The sequence below is a fragment of the Entelurus aequoreus genome, linkage group LG05 (assembly GCF_033978785.1).
Source record: "Entelurus aequoreus isolate RoL-2023_Sb linkage group LG05, RoL_Eaeq_v1.1, whole genome shotgun sequence".
Lineage (NCBI taxonomy): Eukaryota > Metazoa > Chordata > Actinopteri > Syngnathiformes > Syngnathidae > Entelurus > Entelurus aequoreus.
Window position 1 is genome coordinate 16,430,820 of NC_084735.1, and position 24,525 is coordinate 16,455,344.

Below are 24,525 nucleotides of genomic sequence, written 5' to 3' on the forward strand. Positions count from 1 at the left end.
TCTTGAATGAATTGTATTTTACACCCTCTCAATTTTTAACATGGGTCTGCTAGATAGCAAGTTATAGTAATACGTGTCTGACATCTGAAGGAACTCCAATTCATTTACTGTGGAATGTCAGAGACTAAAAGTTGTCTATTGTGAGATGTGATTTTTAGGCCATCGTAGATCACGTGACGTGCGTCACCATCACCTGCTAAGTTAACTGCTTATAACGCTCATGTGTGTTGAACTGCTCTACCTGCTCAGTGGCCTTGTGGTTAGAGTGTCCGCCCTGAGATTGGTAGGTCGTGAGTTCAAACCCCGGCCGAAATGATTCCCGAGCGCGGCCACCGCTGCTGCTCACTGCTCCCCTCACCTCCCAAAGGGTGGAAAAAGGGGATGTGTAAAATGCAGAGGGTAATTTCACCACACCTAGTGTGTGTGTGTGACTATCAGTGCTACTTTTTAACTTCAACTACTGCAGACGGCTGAGAGAAGTTGTGTAAAACAGTGGTCCCCAACCACCGGGCCGTGGACCGATTGGTACCGGGCCGCGGCCGCACAAGAAATAAAAAATAAAAAAATAAATAAAAAAAATTAAAAATTAAATCCACATAAAAACACAATATATACATTATATATCAATATAAATCAATACAGTCTGCAGCGATACAGTCCCTAAGCACACATGATTGTATTTCTTTATGACAAAAAAATAAAATAAATAAAAATCTTTTTTTTTTTACTACCTGTTTGATTATTTTCCAAATCTGCTCATTTACTGGCTTTCGGTTTGAAAACTCTGATAAATTTTGGTTCTTAAAATTGGTTTGGTTTAGCTTTTAGCTAACATTCTTTGGGTTATGTGGAAGTATTACAATAGTGTATTGGGGTACTGTTAATAGTCTCCAGGGTAATAGATCCTCCATTGAAACAAATCTGCCTCCCTTCCTCATCAAATTCATATTGTTGGCCCATTCCTGCCATATGTGTGGATAAACATGGCAAAGACGTCTCATGAATTGAAGACTCTGAAATGAGAGCCAGAAAACACCCCAGGAAGAGGCTGTGCGATGGGGGTCGTCACAGCAACTTTAAGGCTCCCTTTGTCCCAGAGAAGGAAGTGGAAAGGGGTCCATGGCAGGGGTGTTGTTACCAGCGAGGCTGTCAGCGGGGTGTCCAGTCGCCACATGCGACCATACTGCTTGGATCGCACATGCATGTCAATGATGATTTGTTGGTGTGAGTGTTGGAGCTGGAGCTCGCTTCCATCAATATGCACAAGCACACACAAGAATAATAGCTGGAACTTGTTACGATGCAAGCTGATTTTAGCTGATACATTTGGCCATGTATAAATTCAAGTAGAACTAAGCATGTTAAAAATAAAAACTGTATGTAGAAGGGTGATACATAATATCAATTTCAAATTTACAAGTTCTATAACCACTTTGTATCCAAACTTTTCACATTAACAGTGTGCATCAGTATTCAAACTGGGGGCGCCCCGATAAGATGGTGTATCGGTCCGATATCGGCTAAAAAATAAGTATCGAACTACATCGGCTTGCATTTAAACACTCTGATACAAGCAGTGTAAGTAAGTATTATTGTAGCAAAATTATTATGAAAAAGTGTATCTCAATCTGTGCACGTGCAATCCAATTTGTACTAATTTGTGTGACAATCAGAGTGTGTGTTTTAGATCCGCGTACGTTTGTTTTATGTTGTCTGTCCGTCCCTAATCAGAAAGAACCCTTGAGAGGTTGTCTACTTACGCTGAGTTTTACGACACTTCTGCCGTATAAGATATAAGCGTGCGCACCCAGATTCGTGAGCGTGTAATGCAACTTGTGCACGCGCATTCAGAAATGCGTGTGTGTATCTGAGGTGCGCCTACATTTAACCAACCACGGAAGACACCACGCAATTTGAACCAATCAGAAACAACGTACAGCTGAGGTGCGCGAAAAAGACGTCAAGACCCGCCTTACATTGTTTCTGATTGGTTTGTATTGCATGGTGTCTTCCGTGGTTGGTTAAATGTAGGCACAATGGATTGACAGCTTGGTCTGGGAATAAGCTCCTGAACTTTGTAAATACCCATGTATTTCGGTTACAAGATCTTCACAATATTGCCGTGACGCGTGACGATATCTAACAAAAACTTGATGTAGTTTTTTTCTGGCGCTTTAGCGTTGACCGGGTCTGAAATAAACTACATCTCCCACAATCCTCTGCGCAGCGCAGGACCGGCAAGATGGGGGCGTGGAAGTTTGTAAACAGGAAGCGAAGTGTGTTTGTAGTAAATGAGAAGAATTGCTGTTTTTGGAAATTTCATCAAAATCTGTCCAGAACTTTTTGAGTTATGTTGCTAAAAAAAACATGCAAATAAACCCTGGCAAAAAAAAATCACCTGTTCAGCAGAGGTAAGAAAGTTTGCGTTCTGCAAATTCTGCAAAGCGCGCCAATTTCGACACAGCCAGCCGGCCAGGTCGCAGGGAACGGATGGATATCACAAAAAAACCCGAATATATAGGAGTAACCTGAAAAACTTTTTGATGAATCCTCAAACCAGCCATCCAACTCATAAACCATCACCCGGAAAATATATTTGAAGCCGGCGAAGCTAAACATCTTGTGTGAGGTATTTATATTACTAGAATTTAAACTTTTTGTTTACTTTTCTGAGAAACAGCATATCCCAGACTGATACAAACATGTCCACTGTGGAGGACACTGCTTCTTATAAAGTAAAAGTTGAAAGACACTAAAGTGAACATTATTGTTTTACACTGGATGTTTACATTGTCACTTTAAAAACACTTAACTGTAACGCTTGTTTAATATTTCTTGAAACAGTGGATGTTCCTGCACAATCATTTGCACTTAAAAATACACATTTGTAGTGTGATTAGAACATTTTAGCATTATGTTTGTGTTTAAATACTACTCTAAAGGTTTATCCTAAACATTCCTGCCACTTTATTTTACACACTATGGCATTTTGAAGATTTTTTTTTTTAAATATACCGCATTAATATCGTACCGTTAGATTTTGATACAGTTCCATCCCTTCTAGATATAGATAAAAACACAAACAAATAGCAGCAGTTTTGAAATTGGTTAAAATGTTTGCGGGTTGGGTTCGTCTGTCACCATGATTTAAGTTTTACCTTAATAGTGAGCTGCTCTCTCTGATTGGGAGTGGATGGCTGTTCCAAATTTGTCCGCCTTTTTCCAGAAATAATATTTAGTCCAAAGGTTGTTCATTCGTGATTCACTTCACAATCACCTCTAGTTCCTGACATGGTTCCAAGTCCTGCGGCTCTTTTTTAATGGATATGTTCCTTAACAATGGTGGGACTTTGTCCATATACTGTATACATTTATGAAAGAGAATAACACCTCTGATACTTTCAGGTTTTCATAGTTTAAAAACTTACATTTCTCTAAAGCATTACAGTGATGATAAGAAGAGGGTTTTCTGTCATATTTTATATGGCTCTACTATATGGATGTTCAATGGGTTTTACAACTTTGATGCCTACTAACGCCCAGTTTCTAAAGTAATATTCAATATGAGAGAAGACTGTACAGTGAATATATCTTTTTGCTGCATCAGCTGTTAAAATGGGCCGGATTTCTTTAAAATGCATTAACTGTGTTCCTGACTTTTTAATGTGTTTCTCAGAGGATCAATTTGAGTGCAGAATAACGCTAACATGTTTAAAATGAGAAACTAGTTCAAGTTGCATAGGATGGAGTGGGGTAAAACCTTTGTCTATATTTTTCAATCAAAAGTTTCGAGACCCACTTTTCAAAAACCTTAGATATAATAGGAAGGATGCTGATTGGTGTGGAATTGGATGCCGACAACTTTTTACCATATTTAAAAAGGGGTGCCACAGTATATATCTTCAAGGATGATGGTACTTCCTTTGAAGCCAGTGATTGGTTTACTAAGAATATGTTTTTAAGAAGTCTGTGTATAAGTTAGGCACATCCTTGGCTTTGGAGCATTGTTTGTCAAACTGTGGTTTTAGTCACACGGGCTACATCTAGGGGCATGCTTGAGAATCGCTTAATTTAATTTTCAAACACAGTATTACTGTTCAAACTTCGTATAATATTACAGTGGCAAAAAATATTAAACCTGCTTGTTAAATAAAACCTCTGCTTTGTTTTTAATTAAATGTTAAGCCTACTGCGCTACTGTATTTTAATATTGGTCATTATGGTGGTACTTGGAGAGTTAAGTGTTTTCTGGGGTGGTGAAAAAGTTTGAGAACCATTGCTTTAGAATATTTTAATGCAGAGATTATCTTTTTAATTTCTCCCTCGGTTATCTGCTCTCGTTCAAAGACGGGCTGAGTAACCATTTTTGGGTTGGGCGAAACATTAGAGGGGGAAAACAGTTTGGTTAATACTTCTTGGTCTAAAAAATATTTATTGAAAGCATTGGCCAATATCATTGGGTCCTTTACCAAGATGTTATTTACCTTTAGTTCTAGAGCAACATATTCTTGTTCATTGTGTTTGCCTAGTCACTTATTTAAAATTTGCCAAACGTACCTGCCATTTCCTTTGGCCCCTTCAATAATACTGATAAAAGAGTTTGCTGTGGCCCTTCTCTACAGCTATGTAACCTTATTACTGTATGTGCATGGGTACATTTCTGTCTGTCAACAGCCAGCCCAGACTTCAAACTCTGAGCAGCAAGTCTCTAGTCTTTATTGCTGTCTTGCGGTTTGTGGTAACCATGGGAAAGAACATTCGTTTTTGCCCTTTGATGACCTCTTCTAGAGAAGGAAGATTTTGTTTCTGAGATTTTATTTCCAAACGTAAGAACAGCCTGCAATTTGCCTCTCTTTAATTGGAGGGTAGATCGTATTGCAGTCAGTCCTTTTTTATTTCATCGCCAAATTATATTATTTTTAAATACGAGATCTATCCTTGTTTGTTAGTGTTAGTTACCCTGGTTGGCTTTTCCATTATTTGAATACAATTTTGTGCGTCCATGATTTTGAGATCATTTCTGTTCTTTGTATCGTTCCAATTTATGTTGAAATTGCCAACAATTATAATTTCTTCATTCAAATCATACTGTATGAGTTCAACAAGAGTTTTAACTGATCATAGAAATCTATTTTGGCAGAAGGCTGTTGATAAAGACATAGAGATGATTACATTTCATTAAAAAGAGTGATTTCAAGTCAAAAGTAAAAGTGGTTCTTTATATAAAGTAACACTCTCCTTTTATCATCACCCTACCTCTCTATAGACATTGTAGCTTGGCGTGGCTTCAAGGGCTTCTGGAGATGGCTGTTTCAACCATGATTCTGATATATTGCTGAAATGGTATCGGTTCAATATCGATATCAGTCAATACTCAAGGCAAAATTAGTATCGTATTGGAAGTGAAAAAGTCGTAGGGGACACCCCAAGTTCAAACAAATGTTATTCCGCCCGCCCCCCCCCCCCCCCCCCCCTTTTTTTTTTTTTCCACTTTTCATCATGCTGTCTCACATTTCTGAACTGATTCAAACCACTTTAGCATGGAAACATTTGACCCACCTAAGACATTTGTAACAAACTTTTCGGCATCCTAGAAATTTCCCAATTTTCCTGAAATTCCATACCTTTTTCCTAATCAATTCAAACCACTTCAATATTCAAAATGGTCAACACTATAGGATGGGTAACTTTAACATTCAATCCCCAGTATCTGAGAATCGATACCGGCACTCAACGGTACCAATTTTCTGTACTTTTGTACTGTTCATGTGTTAATAAATGTTAATTTGTTAAATCTCATGTTTTAGTCAACATTTAACAGTGAGCTGAAAATATTTTGGGGTTACAGAAAAAGCTGTCAGCTTAGTTGCCAGAATTTTTGTGTTAAATTTACATTGGTTTTTACAACATTAAATGGAAAAACGGTACAAGTTATTTTTTTATTCTGGCAACATAGCTGCCAGTTTTTCTACTGTAAAAACAAATGTACCATCTTTCCATTTACAGTAATACACTGTTAAAAACAAGATTTTACAGTAAAAATATGGCAGCTCAGTCAACAGAATTTTAATGCAAAAAATATATATTTTTTTCAATTTACAGTAATATGCTGTAAAGAACACCGTAACATGTATTGTAATTTTTATTAATTGGATGAGTAGTTTGCTGTAAAATCACAAGTCAAGCAGATATTTAAGTATTTATTTTTATTCAGACAAAAAATGTTTGGAAAGTATGATAATATACTGTAATATATGTTGCAATATTGGATACTATTAAAGTTTAAAAGGCATGCAATTTCAAGCAGTACATACATTTTTTCAGTCAAAATGAAAAAAAATCCATTACATTTCGTCAAAAAATATTAAGTACTTTATTGACATATTAATTCCAGGTGTTTGCGAGCCAGATAAAATGATGTGACGGGCCAGATCTGGCCCCCGGGCCTTGAGTTTGACGCCTGTGTTCAATGTGAATCGGTATTCCTCCCTACTAAGCACATCGGGCTACCTTTATCCAATACTCCAAAAAGCCCGGAACAATATCACAGATAACCGTCCTCATATGCATGTACGCATGCAATGAGTTGGTGTGTTGTACAGTATTGACAGCGGCAATAAGTCTATTTCACCCTGATTCAGAGTCTCCTGGGATGATTCCTAATATAATACTAAAACATTCATTGCCCAAGGCACCTGCTCTCACTCTCCCACCGTCCCTGATCCCCGGGATCCCCCATGATCGAGCGCACGAGAGAGGAGGGGAGGAGAGGGATGGGGATGCACGGGAGGAGTCAGAGGGAGGGCTTGGCAAGAGGAGAGCAGGGTACTCCGCACATCGCTGGATTCTTCTACACCGGTTAGAGGTGTATTTCTGTCATAGCAGACACTGTGTGAAGTTATGCCATCCCAGAACAAAAGAAGAAGAAAGGAACAATCTGATGCTATTGGAAGGAACTGGACTCCATCACTGGAGCTAACATCTGAATGCATTTAATTGACTAAACTCTTTTTTGTACTTTGTTCATCCAATTTGTATTTGTTTTGGGATAAAAAGACATCAACCAGCAATTTCAAAAAGTACACTTTCGTGCTCCAGGTGGGTCGCGACAAGATGTTGCGTTATCTACTCAAGACCCTGCTGCAGATGAACCTGTTCACCGACACCGTCCAGAACCCAGGCAACAGCACGGATGTGTTCTTCAACACCTCCCTGCCGTCCTTCAACAGCTCCCTACTTGACTGGGGAAACTTCACCGGCTTCAATGGTAAGTCAGTCACATTCGCCTTCGCCTCCTCTTTGGATTGCCTTTGCCCTCTTCACCTTGTCAATGAGACGGAACAATACACAAGGACGTTCGGATTCTCTTGAGAACAGCACTGAATAGGTCCGGTCTTTTGTGATGGTAATGTCAGGATGAGGAAAGTGAGAGGAGAAGTCAAGAGAGTAGATTTCCTGTGTAGCGATGTCATGTGCAGGTACGACTAAAAAGAATAAAAACACTATAATGTACAATATTACTAATACAGTTATGCAGTAATACTATATGCTGGACCCCATGATGTTAAAGTGTATTTTAAAGCCCCCCTCTATTTTTTTTTGTTTTGTTTTACATTTTCCGGGTCTGAAGTTGCCATCTAATAGATCTGATTGTTCTTTGATTATATCATTTACTGATGGCTACTTGCACATACTACTTCACAATTTTTTCTTGAGAGAGTGTCATCTCCAGGGGCTCTCAGGAGGATATCATAAATTGGGCCTTTATTTCATTCTACTTGATTCCATTATATTTGATTATACTTTACTTTGTTTAATTGTATATGTTTTATTTTACTTTAATTTATTTTAATTAATAGTACCTTGTCTTGTCTTGTTTTATTATTTTATTTTATTTCATTTTATTTGATACTATTTTATTAGAATTCAATTTGTGTAAAAATTGCACGTGAATGCCGAAGAGTTGAAACTGAAATAGAAAACGTGCAATTAAGGGCAAAGTGGACATTTTTTAAATGCAAGGAAATTGGTAGCCTGACTGTTTTGATACTGGAATGTTATAAATGTGTCAAAAATGCTCAGTGGCTTAGTGGTTAGAGTGTCCGCCCTGAGATCGGTAGATTGTGAGTTCAAACCCCGACCGAGTCATACCAAAGACTATAAAAATGGGACCCAGTACCTCCCTGCTTGACACTCAGCATCAAGGATTGGAATTGGGGGTTAAATCACCAAAATGATTCCTGGGCGTGGCCACTGCTGCTGCTCACTGCTCCCCTCACTTCCCAGGGGTTGATCAAGGGTGATGGGTCAAATGTAGAGGATAATTTCAACACACCTAATGTATGTGGGACAATCATTGGTACTTTAACTTTATATCATAAATTGGGCCTTTATTTCATTCTACTTTATTCCATTATATTGTATTATACTTTACTTTGTTTAATTGTATTTGTTTTATTTTACTTTATTCTATTTTAATTAATAGTATCTTGTCTTGTCTTGTCTTGTCTTGTCTTTGATTTTATTTTATTTGATACTATTTTATTAGAATGCAATTTGTGTAGAAATTGCACTTGAATGCCGAAGAGTTGAAACTGAACTAGAAAACGTGCAATTAAGGGCAAAGTGGACATTTTTTGAACGCAAGGAAATTGGTAGCCTGACTGTTTTAATACTGGAATGTTATAAATGTGTCAAGAATGCTCAGTGCGCTTGTGGTTAGAGTGTCCTCCCTGAGATCGGTAGGTCGTGAGTTCAAACCCCGGCCGAGTCATACCAAAGACTATAAAAATGGGACCCATTACCTCCTTACTTGACACTCAGCATCAAGGGTTGGAATTGGGGGTTAAATCACCAAAATGATTCACAGGCGCGGCCACCGCTGCTGCTCACTGCTCCCCTCACCTCCCAGGGGGTGATCAAGGGTGATGGGTCAAATGCAGAGGAGAATTTCACCACACCGAGTGTGTGTGTGACAATCATTGGTACTTTAACTTTAACTTAAGAAAATGAGTAGGGGGAAAGAAATCCATCCATCCATTTTCTACCGCTTGTCCTGTTTGGGGTCGCAGGTGGTGCTGATTATTTTCAATGGGGAAAAAGTGTAATACGGGGGAAAATGTGGAATTTCTGGGAAAATGTGGAATTTTGGGGACATGAGCGGATTGTTTTCATGTTGTAATGGTTTGAATGTGTTTGCAAATGTTCAACTTGTAAAAAGTGTAAATTTTCAATTGGAGTGTTGTCAAGGAAAACGTGGAATTACCGAAAATGTGTTAGGTTTTTTGGGAACGTGTCAATAAATAATTTTGCCCTAAAGGTTGAAATGCTTTGCATCAGTTGAGATATGAGGACATTTTTTTTTTGTTTTTTTTGGATTGGTCATCAATTTCATTACCCATCTAGTAATTCATCCTTTGTTGGTTATTTGCTTCCGGGTCTGCATAAAAACTGTTTACCTTTTAAATAGGTTATTTTTTTAACATAATGAGAGCCCTCTAGACATTAAATAACAGCCACATATTTACCTTCACACTAATCTAATCGAACATAGTAGACATAATTATAGAAAATAAGACATCCACAGTACAGCCTTTAGAAGCCATCATGTAAGTTCTACAGCATGAGAAACAAACAGTGGCATCTAGTGGCAAATACTACTGTAGTATCCATCCATCCATTTTCTACCGCTTGTCTCGTTTGGGGTCGTGGAGGTGCTCCGGCTTCCTCCCACCTCCAAAGACATGCACCTGGGGATAGCTTGATTGGCAACACTAAATTGGCCCCAGTGTGTGAGTGTGAGTGTGAATGTTGTCTGTCTATCTGTGTTGGCCCTGCGATGAGGTGGCGACTTGTCCAGGGTGTACCCCGCCTTCCGCCAGATTGTAGCTGATATAGACTCCAGCGCCCCCCGCGACCCTGAAGGGAATAAGCGGTAGAAAATGGATGGATATATATATATATATATATATATATATATATATATATATATATATATATATATATATATATATATATATATATATATATATATATATATATATATATATATATATATATATATATATATATATATATATATGTATATATATATATATATATATGTGTATATATATATATATATATATATATATATATATATATATATATATATATATATATATATATATATATATATATATATAACCATTTAATAAATTAATGTAAATTCGAGTCAGCTTACAGCAAAGCCAATGGGAGGTCCTCTATTCTGGCCATAATACATAATAAAAAAACATCCAAAAACCACTAACAATACTAAATTTACATTTTGTGACTTGAATATTAACCAAGTATTAGTGATTGTGTTATTGTAATCGCTAACGCAGACAAACTATTTATAGCGGCGCTGTGATCACTAGCTTGTGTGCCTCTGTTGACATCAATGTCTGGTGAGCTGCTTCCTTGTCTTGGTGCTGGTGGAAGTTTATTCTAGATCGTAAATAATGGCTCCCTCCTTGATAGGAGAAGGATGAGAACGTAATGTAAAGTTGGTTCACTTTGACAGCCAATTTAGACCCAGTAATAGCGAGAAAGACACGAAAAGGCGCTTGGTTTCACACCCCTTTTCTTCACGAGGATTATGAGTCATTCTTCATTTAAATGGAAATATAACAAGATTGTATTAGTCTGCATCCTAATGACAGCAGATATTGTACAGTAAGTGATGTTTTATTATTAGTTTGTTTTTTAGTTTGTTGGCTCTAATGAAGTCTGCAGTGAGTAATTATCAGTGATGAAGAAAAAAAAGCAAACGTAATGATGCGTTTTTGAAATGAATACTTAAAATAAGCAAAATTGGTAAATATTACATTTTATAAAGGTGCCTATTACTACATTACATATATACTTACATGATGTATATAAAACCTTAATGGAGGTGTTTGGATGCTTTTAAGGGCTTTATAGGCAGAATAGAACAACTCCCACAGGCTCAATTGTAAGCGGAATTTTGATCACATGTATTTAATATTTAGAATGCATTAAAAAAAATCCATTCCTCGTCATGTCTTTTATGATGATTGTGAATGATGGGCAAAATTCACCAAAAAGTGCAGTTCCCCTTTAAGCTCCTTGTGTTGCTGCCGTATTGCCTTTGAGTTCGGAAAAGTTGATCATACAGTAAGTCCTGCCTGCATAGAAGAAGGTTGTGGCATCAAGCTGAGAAGTTGATCATCTTTGAAAATCCACACGCTACCAATTTGATACTATATGGCTCGCAACTTGGTCTCAACAAATAGAATGCAGCATAAGAACATCACATTTCGTAAAGAATTGTTTTATGTGAGGAAAGGGATTGTTCTGAATTAAGCAGCTCAAGGAGAGCACAAGTGCTGAAAGATACAACCATCCCACTATTCAGCATCCCAGTAAGAGCAGACATTGTAAGTCATATTTAAAAAATAAAAAAAATAAATAGTTTAGCACGAGTGCTACATAATAACGCAGCAGGGCTCTCGCAAAGACTACCGTTAGTGGTAGCAAACACAGAAGGTGTTCTTTATGTTGTTTATATTGACGGAAGTAGCGTTAGTTATGCACTTTGTGATATTAATGCCTCGGGAAGAAGTTACTGTAATGCCTGAAATGTGCAAAATACTGTAAATATAACATGTTCCTGTTACTAGTTTACATATTTGCAGCATGGATAAAAAACATTGATGGAAATGTTTTGGATGTTTTTAGAGGGTTTTATGGGCAGAATAGATCGCATCCCATAAGCCATAACATCACATTAACTATTTACTTTATTACATGTCGTAAAAGTAGTCTGTGACACTCCATTTGTGTAGTTGTTATGTGTTCATGTTGTCGGCGTGAAATAAACATTGACATTTATTATTTATATATTGTTATTTACAGCTGAAATGCACCAAAAGGAATCGCCCGACCCTCATCCTTTACTGAGAAAACGACTTTCTGACTGTTGGACATTGCGGACAAAAGCCTAAATTTTCATAAACAAATCGATACACTTTGTTTTATAAATCATATTGTTTTGTATATGATTACTTTGCATTTAAATGACTTACTTTTTAGTAAAATAACTCAAACAGACCTAATATTGTCTGTTTATTTTTATGGTATTAGTGTCGAAATAGAGCAGCACGGTGGAACAGGGGTTAGTACATGTGCCTCACAATACGAAGGTCCTGGGTTCAATCCTCTGTGTGGAATTTGCATGTTCTCCCCGTGACTGCGTGGGTTCCCTCCGGGTACTCCGACTTCCTCCCACCTCCAAAGACATGCACCTGAGGATAGGTTGATTGGCAACACTGAATGGGCCCTAGTGTGTGAATGTGAGTGTGAACGTTGTCCGTCTATCTGTGTTGGCCCTGTGATGAGGTGGCAACTTGTCCCAGGCTGTACCCCGCCTTCCGCCCGAATGCAGTTGAGATAGGCTCCAGCACCCCCCGTGACATCAAGAGGGACAAGCGGTAGAAAATGGATGGATGGATGGATGGATAATATAGAAATATTGTAAACCACTTCTCTATACATCATCAGTCTGATTTGTATAAAACACCTTGAACTGTGAAATGTGGTGGAAACACAAACCACACACTTTTACAAAAACCTATAGTTCCAGGAACCAAACGTTACTGAACTTTTGATGGAAAAGGGCCTCTTGTCTCACATAGGGATTGTGGATCACGGTAAGGGTAGTTTGTATGTCCCTCTGCCCAATGAAGTGGAATTATTCAGGTCTACAAGCACAAACTCCAGATGATTTTCATCATGTCAAATTTTACAACCAAGTCACACTCAAGCTTCTTTTGTGTCATTAAACATTGAATGCTTCCGGGGCCGCTCTACACAGGGACAAGGGGGTGCAGAACCCCCTCAAATAAATGTCTTGTCCCCTCAAATCAAAATGTTTGAAGTTTAGAGTGTATATTTTAATATACCCACAAAATGAATTCATGACTAGTTGACAAAATTATCCGCAGTAGTGTAGAATTCTGTTGTAAAACAGACACGCTACAACACTTGTATGATATCATCTTCCCCCTTTTCTGTGTCACAGGCTCCGCGCGCATACAAACACAAACACGCACCTCAGTAAACCAGTGTCGACGAATTAAAAACGAGACTAATAGTTGTCAAAAATTAAATGCAATCCTATTTAATTACGTCATATAAATACACTATATTGCAAGTATTTGGCCACCTGCCTTGACTCACGTATAAACTTGAAGTGTCATCCCATTCCTAACCCATAGGGTTCAATATGATGCTATTACAGCTTCAACTCTTCTGGGAAGGCTGTCCACAAGGTTGCGGAGTGTGTTTATAGGAATTTTCCACCATTCTTCCAAAAGCGCATTGGTGAGGTTACACACTGATGTTGGTTGAGAAGGCCTGGCTCTCAGTCTCCGTTTTAATTCATTCCGAAAGTGTTCTATCGGGTTCAGGTCAGGACTCTGTGCAGGCCAGTCAAGTTCATTCACACCAGACTCTGTCATCCATGTATTTATGGACCTTGCTTTGTGGACTGGTGCACAGTCATGTTTGAAAAGGAAGGGGCCCGCTCCAAACTGTTCCCACAAGGTTGGGAGCATGGCATTGTCCAAAATGTTTTGGTATCCTGGAGCATTCAAAGTTCCTTTCAATGGAACTAAGGGGCCAAGCCCAACTCCTGAAAAACAACCCCACACCATAATTCCTCCTCCACCAAATTTTACACATTGGGCACAATGCAGTCCGAAATGTACCGTTCTCCTGGCAACCTCCAAACCCAGAATCGTCCATCAAATTGCCAGATGGAAAAGCATGATTCATCACTCCAGAGAACGCGTCTCCACTGCTCTAGAGTCCAGTGGCGACGTGCTTTACACCATTCTTTCACAAATGTTTGTAAAAACAGTCTTCATGCCTAAGTGCTTGATTTTATACACCTGTGGCCGGGCCAAGTGATTAGGACACCTGATTCTGATCATTTGGATGGGTGGCCAAATACTTTTGGCAATATAGTGTAGGTGGGACAAGTTCAGAATAGATCCATTGTACGCAATCAAGTTAGTATAAATGTGGATGTAGGATACTTGATTTATTTTACCTTTTATTTTTTGGTTTCCCCCCTCAGAAATTGCCACGTTATTGTGGTTAAGAGCTCCCAGCAGGAGCTTAGTCTTCAGGTGGGACACCCAAGTTGTACAGGTGTGATGGTAGGGCCTGACAAAGTGCAATAATCTTCTCCAGGACATAGGTCCTGATTTACTAAATGTTTGTGCAAAGTGGATTGTGTCTCTTGATCAGTCTTCAATTATCTGCAAAATATAAACTGATGGTCATAACGGCCACAATACTGGGGGAAGAAAATGCAAAAGTAATTATTTATCAGGCGCAATTTGATTTATCAACACTCATCACGGTTTTGCCAGCACTATGTTGCGTTTTATTTAGTAACTGTGCAAACTGACAGTACCACACACGGCTGCAAAATCATATACAGTAAATACAATTCTTGAAGTATGCATTTTTGTGTATTGAGCAGAATAAGTGCAGCCTCTCTCCAATGCACCTTCAGCGATTAAAACAAGGAAATAAAACAAAATGGTGTCAAGATGCACTGCACGACTGCTTCAAAAATGCCCCCAAAAAGTGGTCGATGTCTCCTACATGTTTGAAAACATCACAAAATGCCACAGGTTGGAGCACAATAACATGAATGTGGAGTAAACGAGTGTCTCTGTGGTGTTACCCCGTATAGTACAGGCAAAATCCTCATTTAAATAAGGCGGTCTGCACCACTTTTCAATTGCCCATGCAGTCTTACAAAATTACACGCAACACGCCCACTAAGACTACATGCTATTTTATAGATTGCGCACAATGTTTAGCACGTGGTATTTGGATATTAATGAAACAGGCCCATACTGTAGCTAACAACCATATTCTATAAAGAAGAAGACAATGTTACTATTGTATTAGCACAGAAAAAAAAAGTGTATGATGGCGCAGTGTGTACACACGATTCCCTCACATTTTTGACTTCCCCCTCATATATTCCTGCCTAGAACCGGCCCTCAGCCACTGTTAATTGAAGCTTTCTGCTGTCAGACATGAAGGACTGGAGATGTCACATCTGGATAGAAAGAGTCAGCTTCCTCTTAATTCAGCATCAGTAATGCTAAAGCTACAGTTGCCTCACATTTTTCACCTCTTTTCACTCCAAGCTCAAGCGCGATCACTAATGGAGTGCAGATTGAACATAGTGCTCACTGGAAGCCAACCATGGGAGGCTCGAAGGAACGATGAATGTTTTAAAAGGGAAACGATCTCCTCCGATAGTTTGGGAGGCAAACGTGCTTCATGCGTGTCAGGCTTTATATTCTCCTGCTTGCACACCTGGTTTTCATTTCCAATCAGTGTTATAAATGCTCACCCTTTCGTCAGGACTCGAGGATTGTTTCTATGTTACAGACTGTTAGCTGCATGCTGTGTGCATAACTGCTCATCCTGTGTTGAATATAATTAAATAGTTGTCTAAACCCTGCGATGAGGTCAGGGTGTACCCTGCCTTCCGCCTGAATGCAGCTGGGATATACCCCAGCCACCCCCCGCGACCCGAGAGGGACAAACGGTAGAAAACAAATGGATGGATATGTATGTATATATATATATATATATATATATATATATATATATATATATATATATATATATATATATATATATATATATATATATATATATATATATATGTATATATATATATATATATATATATATATATATATATATATGTATATATGTATATATATATATATATATATATATATATATATATATATATATGTATATATATATATATATGTATATGTATATGTGTATGTCAAGTCTTTTCTCATACCAGTCACACACGTCTGGCTTCACAATAACAGCGCTATGCTTTACGTCCGGTCTAACCACCAAAATAACGAACAAATGTCTTAAAATAAATTTATTTTTTGTAAAAAATGTTTTGTAATGTTATTCTGTGATATTTCTACCTAATATTTTTTTTCTGGCAGATTGAAATAAAGTGTATTGGAAAAAGCAGGGGGGATATGAAGCTGTCTTTGAACAAGTCAGCCCCTTTGTTCACAACTAGCACTGTTGAACTACACGCACACAACACAAGGGTGTTACGTCGAGGTCGCATGGTTTTGCGGTGGTCGTTTCCCCAACATGCAGAAGGACGTCAGGTGCTTCAGGTAAGACTTAGCAAAAACAGGAGAAAGAAGCTAGTAATTCTAAATTAAAATACATACCAACGAAGGTGTCGCATGTTGCGAACAAAACCGCCAGGCAGAGTGTGGCGCAAGGAAGAAATAAATAGCTCTCTGATTAGTGACCAGGAGCAGGTGAGCGTACCGACAACTAATCAGAAGCAGGTAACAAAAATCAGCACCCATGGCAACTAAGAAAACAAACAAGGGTGCTGAAACAGAACTAACCCAACAACTAAGGAAATACCAAACTAAACAAAACATGACCCAGGCAACGGATCATGACAAAGCGCTCTTCAAACACTTTCACCTCTTCTCTTTTCTTCCCTTCTCTTCACTTCTTCTTCACTCCCACTGTGACTAGGTTTAATACTGCAGGCATGCCTGTCACTGCCCTCTGTAGCCCACATCAGGGAATTACAGTTCACTACCAGTGCTATGGTATATTCCTTTATAACCTGTTCTAATTGATAGTCCGTAAATACAGAATGTTTACCAGGCTGAATATTAAATTTTATTAATAAATACTGAAGGTTAAAACATTGTCATGCAGAAATATGAATACCATTAACTTGTACAACATGTACAGAATATCAGAAGCAATTATTCAGGTAGAAATATCACATTTTACATTATCAAACATCTTTGACAGTCAAAGCATGACCGTAACAATCCACATTTTGTGTTACTAATGCGTGAAATTGTGTAGCTCCTCTTCTGAATGCAAGGGCTTGTACAGCAGGAATACAAATTATGTATACACAATCTGGCAAGACACCACTGCAGGTATTATTGTCTTTAAAAAAGTGTTTATGTCCTTTTTGTGTTGAGGTGTTTAAAAGAGCATAATGTTTAAAACACATTTCATTAAAGAAAATTAATTGTACAGTCATGGTATTAAAACTTGTTAATGATCTGTCAAAGGGGGGGTATGGTATTTTTTTTTTTTTTTTGTCATAAAGAAATACAATCATGTGTGCTTACGGAGTGTATCCCTGCAGACTGTATTGATCTATATTGATATATAATGTACATATTGTGTTTTTTATGTTGATTTAATTTTTTTTTTTAAATATATATTCATATATATATTATTATTATTTTTTTATCTATTTCTGGTGCGGCCCGGTACCAATCAGTTGGGGACCACTGCTCTAAATGACAAAATGTTGTATATATCTGCGATTAATCGCAATTAATATTGAGTCAACTATGAACAAACTGCGGTTATCCCGATTAAATATTTGAATCGTTTGACAGCCCTAATATATATATAAATATCTCTCTCTCTCTCTCTCTCTCTCTCTCTCTCTCTCTCTCTCTCTCTCTCTCTCTCTCTCTCTCTCTCTCTCTCTCTCTCTCTCTCTCTCTATATATATATATATATATATATATATATATATATATATATATATATATATATATATATATATATATATATATATCCACACTTATACGCACAGTATCCACGTAACCAGAAGAGCGTGCACATGTTTAAAACAAGTAAACAGTCCGAGACCAGCCTATGTCATGAATCCATCCATCCATCCATCCATTTTCTACCGCTTGTCATGAATCATTTTATTAAACAAAACACTAAAGTGACAAACTCAGCTCTATAGGGATGTGACGATCGACCGGCCACTAATCAGTATCTGTCAATTTTCGTGAACAATTATGCGATTTGCTTTTGCCGATTAATGCCTTTTTATACCGATCCCCTCTGGCTAATTATGAATCTTCAAACAAAGCGTGGAGCCACTCCGCTAAGCTAACAATAATAACCTCCATTCCAGCAAATCAATTGCATTTCTTAGTATCCGGACGGCTTCGAAGCGATTCTGGACCACCATCCGCCGCCTCAGGAAGGGGAAGCAGTGCTCTATCAACACCGTGTATGGTGAGGATGGTGTTCTGCTGACCTCGACTGCGGATGTTGTGGATCGGTGGAGGGAATACTTCGAAGACCTCCTCAATCCCACCAACACGTCTTCCTATGAGGAAACAGTGCCTGGGGAATCTGTGGTGGGCTCTCCTATTTCTGGGGCTGAGGTTGCTGAGGTAGTTAAAAAGCTCCTCGGTGGCAAGGCCCCGGGGGTGGATGAGATCCGCCCGGAGTTCCTTAAGGCTCTGGATGCTGTGGGGCTGTCTTGGTTGACAAGACTCTGCAGCATCGCGTGGACATCGGGGGCGGTACCTCTGGATTGGCAGACCGGGGTGGTGGTTCCTCTCTTTAAGAAGGGGAACCGGAGGGTGTGTTCAAACTATCGTGGGATCACACTCCTCAGCCTTCCCGGTAAGGTCTATTCAGGTGTGCTGTAGAGGAGGCTACGCCGGATAGTCGAACCTCGGATTCAGGAGGAACAGTGTGGTTTTCGTCCTGGTCGTGGAACTGTGGACCAGCTCTATACTCTCGGCAGGGTCCTTGAGGGTGCATGGGAGTTTGCCCAACCAGTCTACATGTGTTTTGTGGACTTGGAGAAGGTATTCGACCGTGTCCCTCGGGAAGTCCTGTGGGGAGTGCTCAGAGAGTATGGGGTATTGGACTGTCTGATTGTGGCGGTCCGCTCCTTGTATGATGAGTGCCAGAGTTTGGTCCGCATTGCCGGCAGTAAGTCGGACACATTTCCAGTGAGAGTTGGACTCCGCCAAGGCTGCCCTTTGTCACCGATTCTGTTCATAACTTTTATGGACAGAATTTCTAGGCGCAGTCAAGGCGTTGAGGGGATCTGGTTTGGTGGCTGCAGGATTAGGTCTCTGCTTTTTGCAGATGATGTGGTCCTGATGGCTTCATCTGGCCAGGATCTTCAGCTCTCGCTGGATCGGTTCGCAGCTGAGTGTGAAGCGACTGGGATGAAAATCAGCACCTCCAAGTCTGAATCCATGGTTCTCGCCCGGAAAAAGGTGGAGTGCCATCTCCGGGTTGCGGAGGAGACCCTGCCCCAAGTGGAGGAGTTCAAGTACCTCAGAGTCTTGTTCACGATTGAGGGAAGAGTGGATCGTGAGATCGACAGGCGGATCGGTGCGGCGTCTTCAGTAATGCGGACGCTGTATCGATCCGTTGTGGTGAAGAAGGAGCTGAGCCGAAAGGCAAAGCTTTCAATTTACAGGTCGATTTACGTTCCCATCCTCACCTATGGTCATGAGCTTTGGGTTATGACCGAAAGGACAAGATCACGGGTACAAGCGGCCGAAATGAGTTTCCTCCGCCGGGTGGCGGGGCTCTCCCTTAGAGATAGGGTGAGAAGCTCTGCCATCCGGGGGGAGCTCAAAGTAAAGCCGCTGCTCCTCCACATCGAGAGGAGCCAGATGAGGTGGTTCGGGCATCTGGTCAGGATGCCACCCGAATGCCTCCCTAGGGAGGTGTTTAGGGCACGTCCGACCGGTAGGAGGCCACGGGGAAGACCCAGGACACGTTGGGAAGACTATGTCTCCCGGCTGGCCTGGGAACTCCTCGGGATCCCCCGGGAGGAGCTGGACGAAGTGGCTGGGGAGAGGGAAGTCTGGGCTTCCCTGCTTAAGCTGCTGCCCCCGCGACCCGACCTCGGATAAGCGGAAGAAGATGGATGGATGGATGGAGTATCGTAAGTATCATTATCAAGTATCTTAACTTTTTTTGGTGTAAAGCACTTCGTCTTGACATTTGCTTGAGCATGAAAAGTGATATACAAATAGTGATTGATTGATTGATCATTATGCCATGTCACACACCTAACCAGGGTCAAGCATGCTAATAGCTTAGCTCACCGATGCTAGCTTTATCTATCTATTTATTTAATAATTTTGTTGTTTTGTCTTTAGTATCAGGGTATAATCAGTCAGAGGTGGGACCAAGTCATTGCTTTGCAAGTCACAAGTAAGTCTCAAGTCTTTGCCCTCAAGTCTCGAGTCAAGTCCCGAGTCAAGACAGGCAAGTCCCGGGTCAAGTCCAAAGTCAAGACTGGAAAGTCTTAAGTCAAGTCACAAGTCATGCATTTTGAGTTTCAAGTCCTTTTAACCACAGACTAATATTTTTACACAGATTGTGTATGCTTTTAAAACGTTGTATTTATTTATTAAAACAAGTGCATTTGAAATAGCAGGAAAAAAAATAGTACTGACATTGCAATTCATAATAGCACTATTAACCAGTCATTTTAATAGTGTAAACAAATTTAAACATTTAACTCATTCCTTTACAGAATAAACACATTTGCAAAAACAAGTGCAACTGTACTTATTTGTACAAAAGTGTTAACATTGTATGTCCATGGCATATTGCATTGTAACTAGTTCCACAGCAGTTTCTATTCTGTTCTTACCTTATCTCATTGATCTCATCTCATACTGTATGTGTGTTGATGTGTGCGTACACATGAAAAACATAACAAATACATGAACATAACAATGAACAGAGTTGTACTTTTTAGATGTCAGGGCCCTATGCAATATGTACGCATATTCTTAATATAGTATACATTTTAACTGACCTTTATTTGACTATGTTTGTCTTTTTGTAGGTGGCTAAAATACGCGGTGCTGCTGACCGCCGTCTAATGTTACGTTATTGTGTGTGATACATTGACTAACGTAACGGTATTTGTAGGTACCTCATGCAACCCTGCTTAAAAAAAATCACTTGACAAAAAGTATGAATAAGGTAGCAAACTGCACTGGACGCAACAGATTGCCGTGTTTGCAATGACGTTATAACCACAGACATCTTATAAGTAGACGCAGCATTGGTTGCTGTGACGCGAGCAATTTGCATCTTGAAGTGGTGATGAGGAGCCGGCGAGCAGCCTAAACTGACAGCTGACAGGTAGAAAACAAAGATGCCGGGCTGGTGTTCAGCGTTTTCCTGCTCAAATGAGCGGACTGTTGAAAATAGGAATCGGGGGATTACTTTTCACAAGTAAGTTTAACATTAATGTACTATTGGTTGTATTTTATGAAAATAACATTACCACAGAGTTGAGAAGGAGCAAAGATCTTCAATATTTGTATGTGAAAATCACAAAGAAATCTTCTAGGGGAGGATGACGCCCCTAAAGGGGTTTGGTTTACAAACTTTCAGCCCCACCTAAAACAAAATTCACCAGCCGCCATTGATTATGATGCATTCTCATTTTAGGCAAAATATAAGACAATACTTTCTTAACAGTATAATTGTAACCAGGAATAAGTCTTCAAGTAACAATATTCAAATACTAACATTGTTGGGTAAGACAGCATTTGGTTTTATTCTGAATCCAGTGAAACAGATTGGTGGTTTTAGCTGATATAAAGACTTTCAGGTGTTTATATATGTTTAAGTATTTGGCAGACGCTTTTATCCAAAGCGACATACATATATAACAATCACTGTAAACATGATCATTTAAGGGAAGAATGTAATACAAAATATCAATACAAAGTGTCAAGACAGAATAAACTCTCTGCTGCTGCAGCAACAGAGATACAGTCTATAAGATATATAGATATCTAATGTATTCATACATTGTATATGTAGGATATACACGTGTATATATAACCTAATCATATTGTTTCTTCAATTTAAAAATAGCTGACCGTTTTTTTCCCCTTTCTCTGGGGATTATATTCCCAGTTTTGATCTCGGACGTCTGGTCACTTATAGCGTATAAGAATATTATATTACTGTTAAGCAAACTATGAATAATAAAACACGCCAAAACATGTGTCCTTTATGATAGCTACACGTATGACAACAAAGCGCGTGAAAATCAGTGGTATTCAGTGAGGTAAGATGAATTAAATGCGCTGACAGTTCATTGCTCCTGCCAAATGAATTGCACTAGTGGAGCGGATCACCACTCCAAGATGGCGGCCCCGCGTCTCGTCTGCGCTAGTAGGCAGTAGCGCTCGATGCTGCCTACCATTATAAGATGTCTATGGTTATGACGTTAGCAGTGAGTTTACAGCCTCACTGATTTAACTACACAGCAAATAAAAGTCACGTTACTTAGCCAATAAACGTTAGCTTACATTCAAAACTTACCCTTCTTTGTGCATCTTCAAATGTCGAACGAAGTTGGAAGTTGTTACGTCTCCGTCTATAATATTCGAACTGCATGATTTGCATCGTTTTTTGTTGACCGAGTCGTAGTTTTAATACCCGAACGAAATTAACTTTGGCATAATTGTTTCTCACTGCCGCATTGTTTGACAATTCTTCTTCATTGGTTGTCCTGCAATTTGATTGGATGATAGCTGTGGGATGAAAACAGCGTAGATCTAATTTGATTGGCTGTTGTACTGAGAGCACACCAGCTGACAGGAACAACACGCTGATAGACACAGACGAAGAAAAGGAAAAATACGGAGCGGCGCGCTCCCAAATAACTTTTTAATCTTTGGGTTTTGGGGAAAGTAGCAAGTCATGTCAAGTCAAAAGGCTCAAGTCCAAGTGAAGTCACTGATGTTAAAGTCTAAGTCGAGTTGCAAGTCTCTTTACAATTTGTCAAGTCGAGTCCAAAGTCATCAAATTCATGACTCGAGTCTGACTCGAGTCCAAGTCATGTGACTCGAGTCCACACCTCTGTAATCAGTATATGATCGATACTAAAGTAATTCAATATTATATTATTCAATATTTATTTTTGGATCGGCCTCTCAAGACCAAGCTTTTACGATATCAGAAATAGTCTGTTTAGGTATCAATAAATGAAAATGAGGTCTGAATAGGAATGGCATGGAAGAGGCAAACACAGATCACTAATCAATGAAATAAACTTTTTGCTTCCTTTGTTGCAAAGATGTTGAACGATCACAAAAACGACAACCATGATAATCTGCATCTCCACCTGTTACAGCAATGTGTGCTTAAAAGTGATCTCTTCCAAGATCTTTAATTTTTGCTCAAATACAAAAGTTTGCAATGTGAAAAAAGAGATAGTGATTCATCCCCAGGGAGTGTTCCAAGCCGGCATATCCAGTCGGGAAGCTCAATGGGGAGGCTGTGGGCAGACTGCTTGCGTGGTTAACCAATCAATGTGGTCCAATAACCAATCCAGAGTTAATGGACAATTTAGTCGAATAACACAATAGCCAACTGTTGGCAAACTGAGCTATTTATTCTAGAGTTCACTTGCCCTTTTACTTCGCTGCTTTCTGGAGATTTTCTCTCGGGGATTTCAGTATGTAGGCAATGGGGACTCTGTTATCTAAGACTATGTTTACACTGCAGGCCAAAGTGGCCCAAATCATTTTTTTTTTTTAATCAGATTTTTTCCAGCTGACTGTTTACACTGAAAGTAAAATATGAATTTTATCAGACTCCAGTATAAACGCGCACATTTTGATCAAGTGAAAACAAAGGAAGTTGAACGGGAGGAAGTCGCTACAACTACAAAATAAAATAAAAGTTGCAACACATTAAAAATTTGTGTTTTTTTACGTGAAAGTAAATGAAAGTAATATAATGTAGGAAAGGATGTAAATAGTGTAATATATTTGGGATGGTTCTAACCTTTTAATGGCTCTTAAGTAGAGGAGACACGGACATCAGCGTGGATCTACGTGATCTTTTTTTTTGTGTGCAAATAATATAGCGTGATAGCGTCAATTCCAGTCCTTCAACATTCACTATTTCTTCGGAATCAAAGTATATAATATATATATATAAATAGATATATATAACCATATATTACAAATAGCCTACTATTTGCGCACTAATAACAAGTGATGCACCAAAAATTTGGTCGTCTTAAATAGATTTTGTTCATCGAAACCGGATGTGATGAAATATCCACTTACGCTGGCGACTGCGTCTGTCCCCATGCACACGAATGACGTAGCTCGCCCAAAGCTGACGAAAAAGTCACACACGAGTAACATTCAGGTCGCATTGCGTTAAGACCGAAGTCACATTTGAAAAGATCCGATTCTAATCGAATTCAGGACTACCTCCTGATGTGGCCTGAATCTGATGCCAAAAGATCAAATTTGAAGCTCTTTGGAGCATTTAGACTCAGATTTGGTGTGCAATGTAAACTTGGCCTAATAATGTCTAATAAGGTTAATCAGGCCCATAAAAAACAGACTTATTTCTGCTAAATGGAAAATTATTGAGAATATTATCCTACAAAGTGAAACATATTTCAGTTTTTTTTTTTGTAAAATACAACTAATCCATGTCAAAAATGTGGAATAGTTGTTTGAGAATTCAAGCATTTGGCGACAGAAGCAAGGATATACTCTTTCTTAGGAAAAAAAAACCTCAACTCTGACTTTACTCACTGACAAGAGTAAAAGTGTATAATACAGTGCATTT

General features: G+C 39.0%; 1 protein-coding gene across 2 annotated transcripts in view; it reads left to right on the plus strand.

The window, feature by feature from the left end:
* Positions 1-24,525, plus strand: part of LOC133650233 (roundabout homolog 3-like) — a 46,724-nt gene that overhangs the window by 6,913 nt on the left and 15,286 nt on the right. For both annotated transcript variants that reach the window (XM_062047242.1, XM_062047240.1), the window contains exon 2: positions 7,099-7,267. In XM_062047242.1, the coding sequence (XP_061903226.1) occupies positions 7,099-7,267 (169 nt within the window). The remainder of the gene's footprint in view (positions 1-7,098; positions 7,268-24,525) is intronic.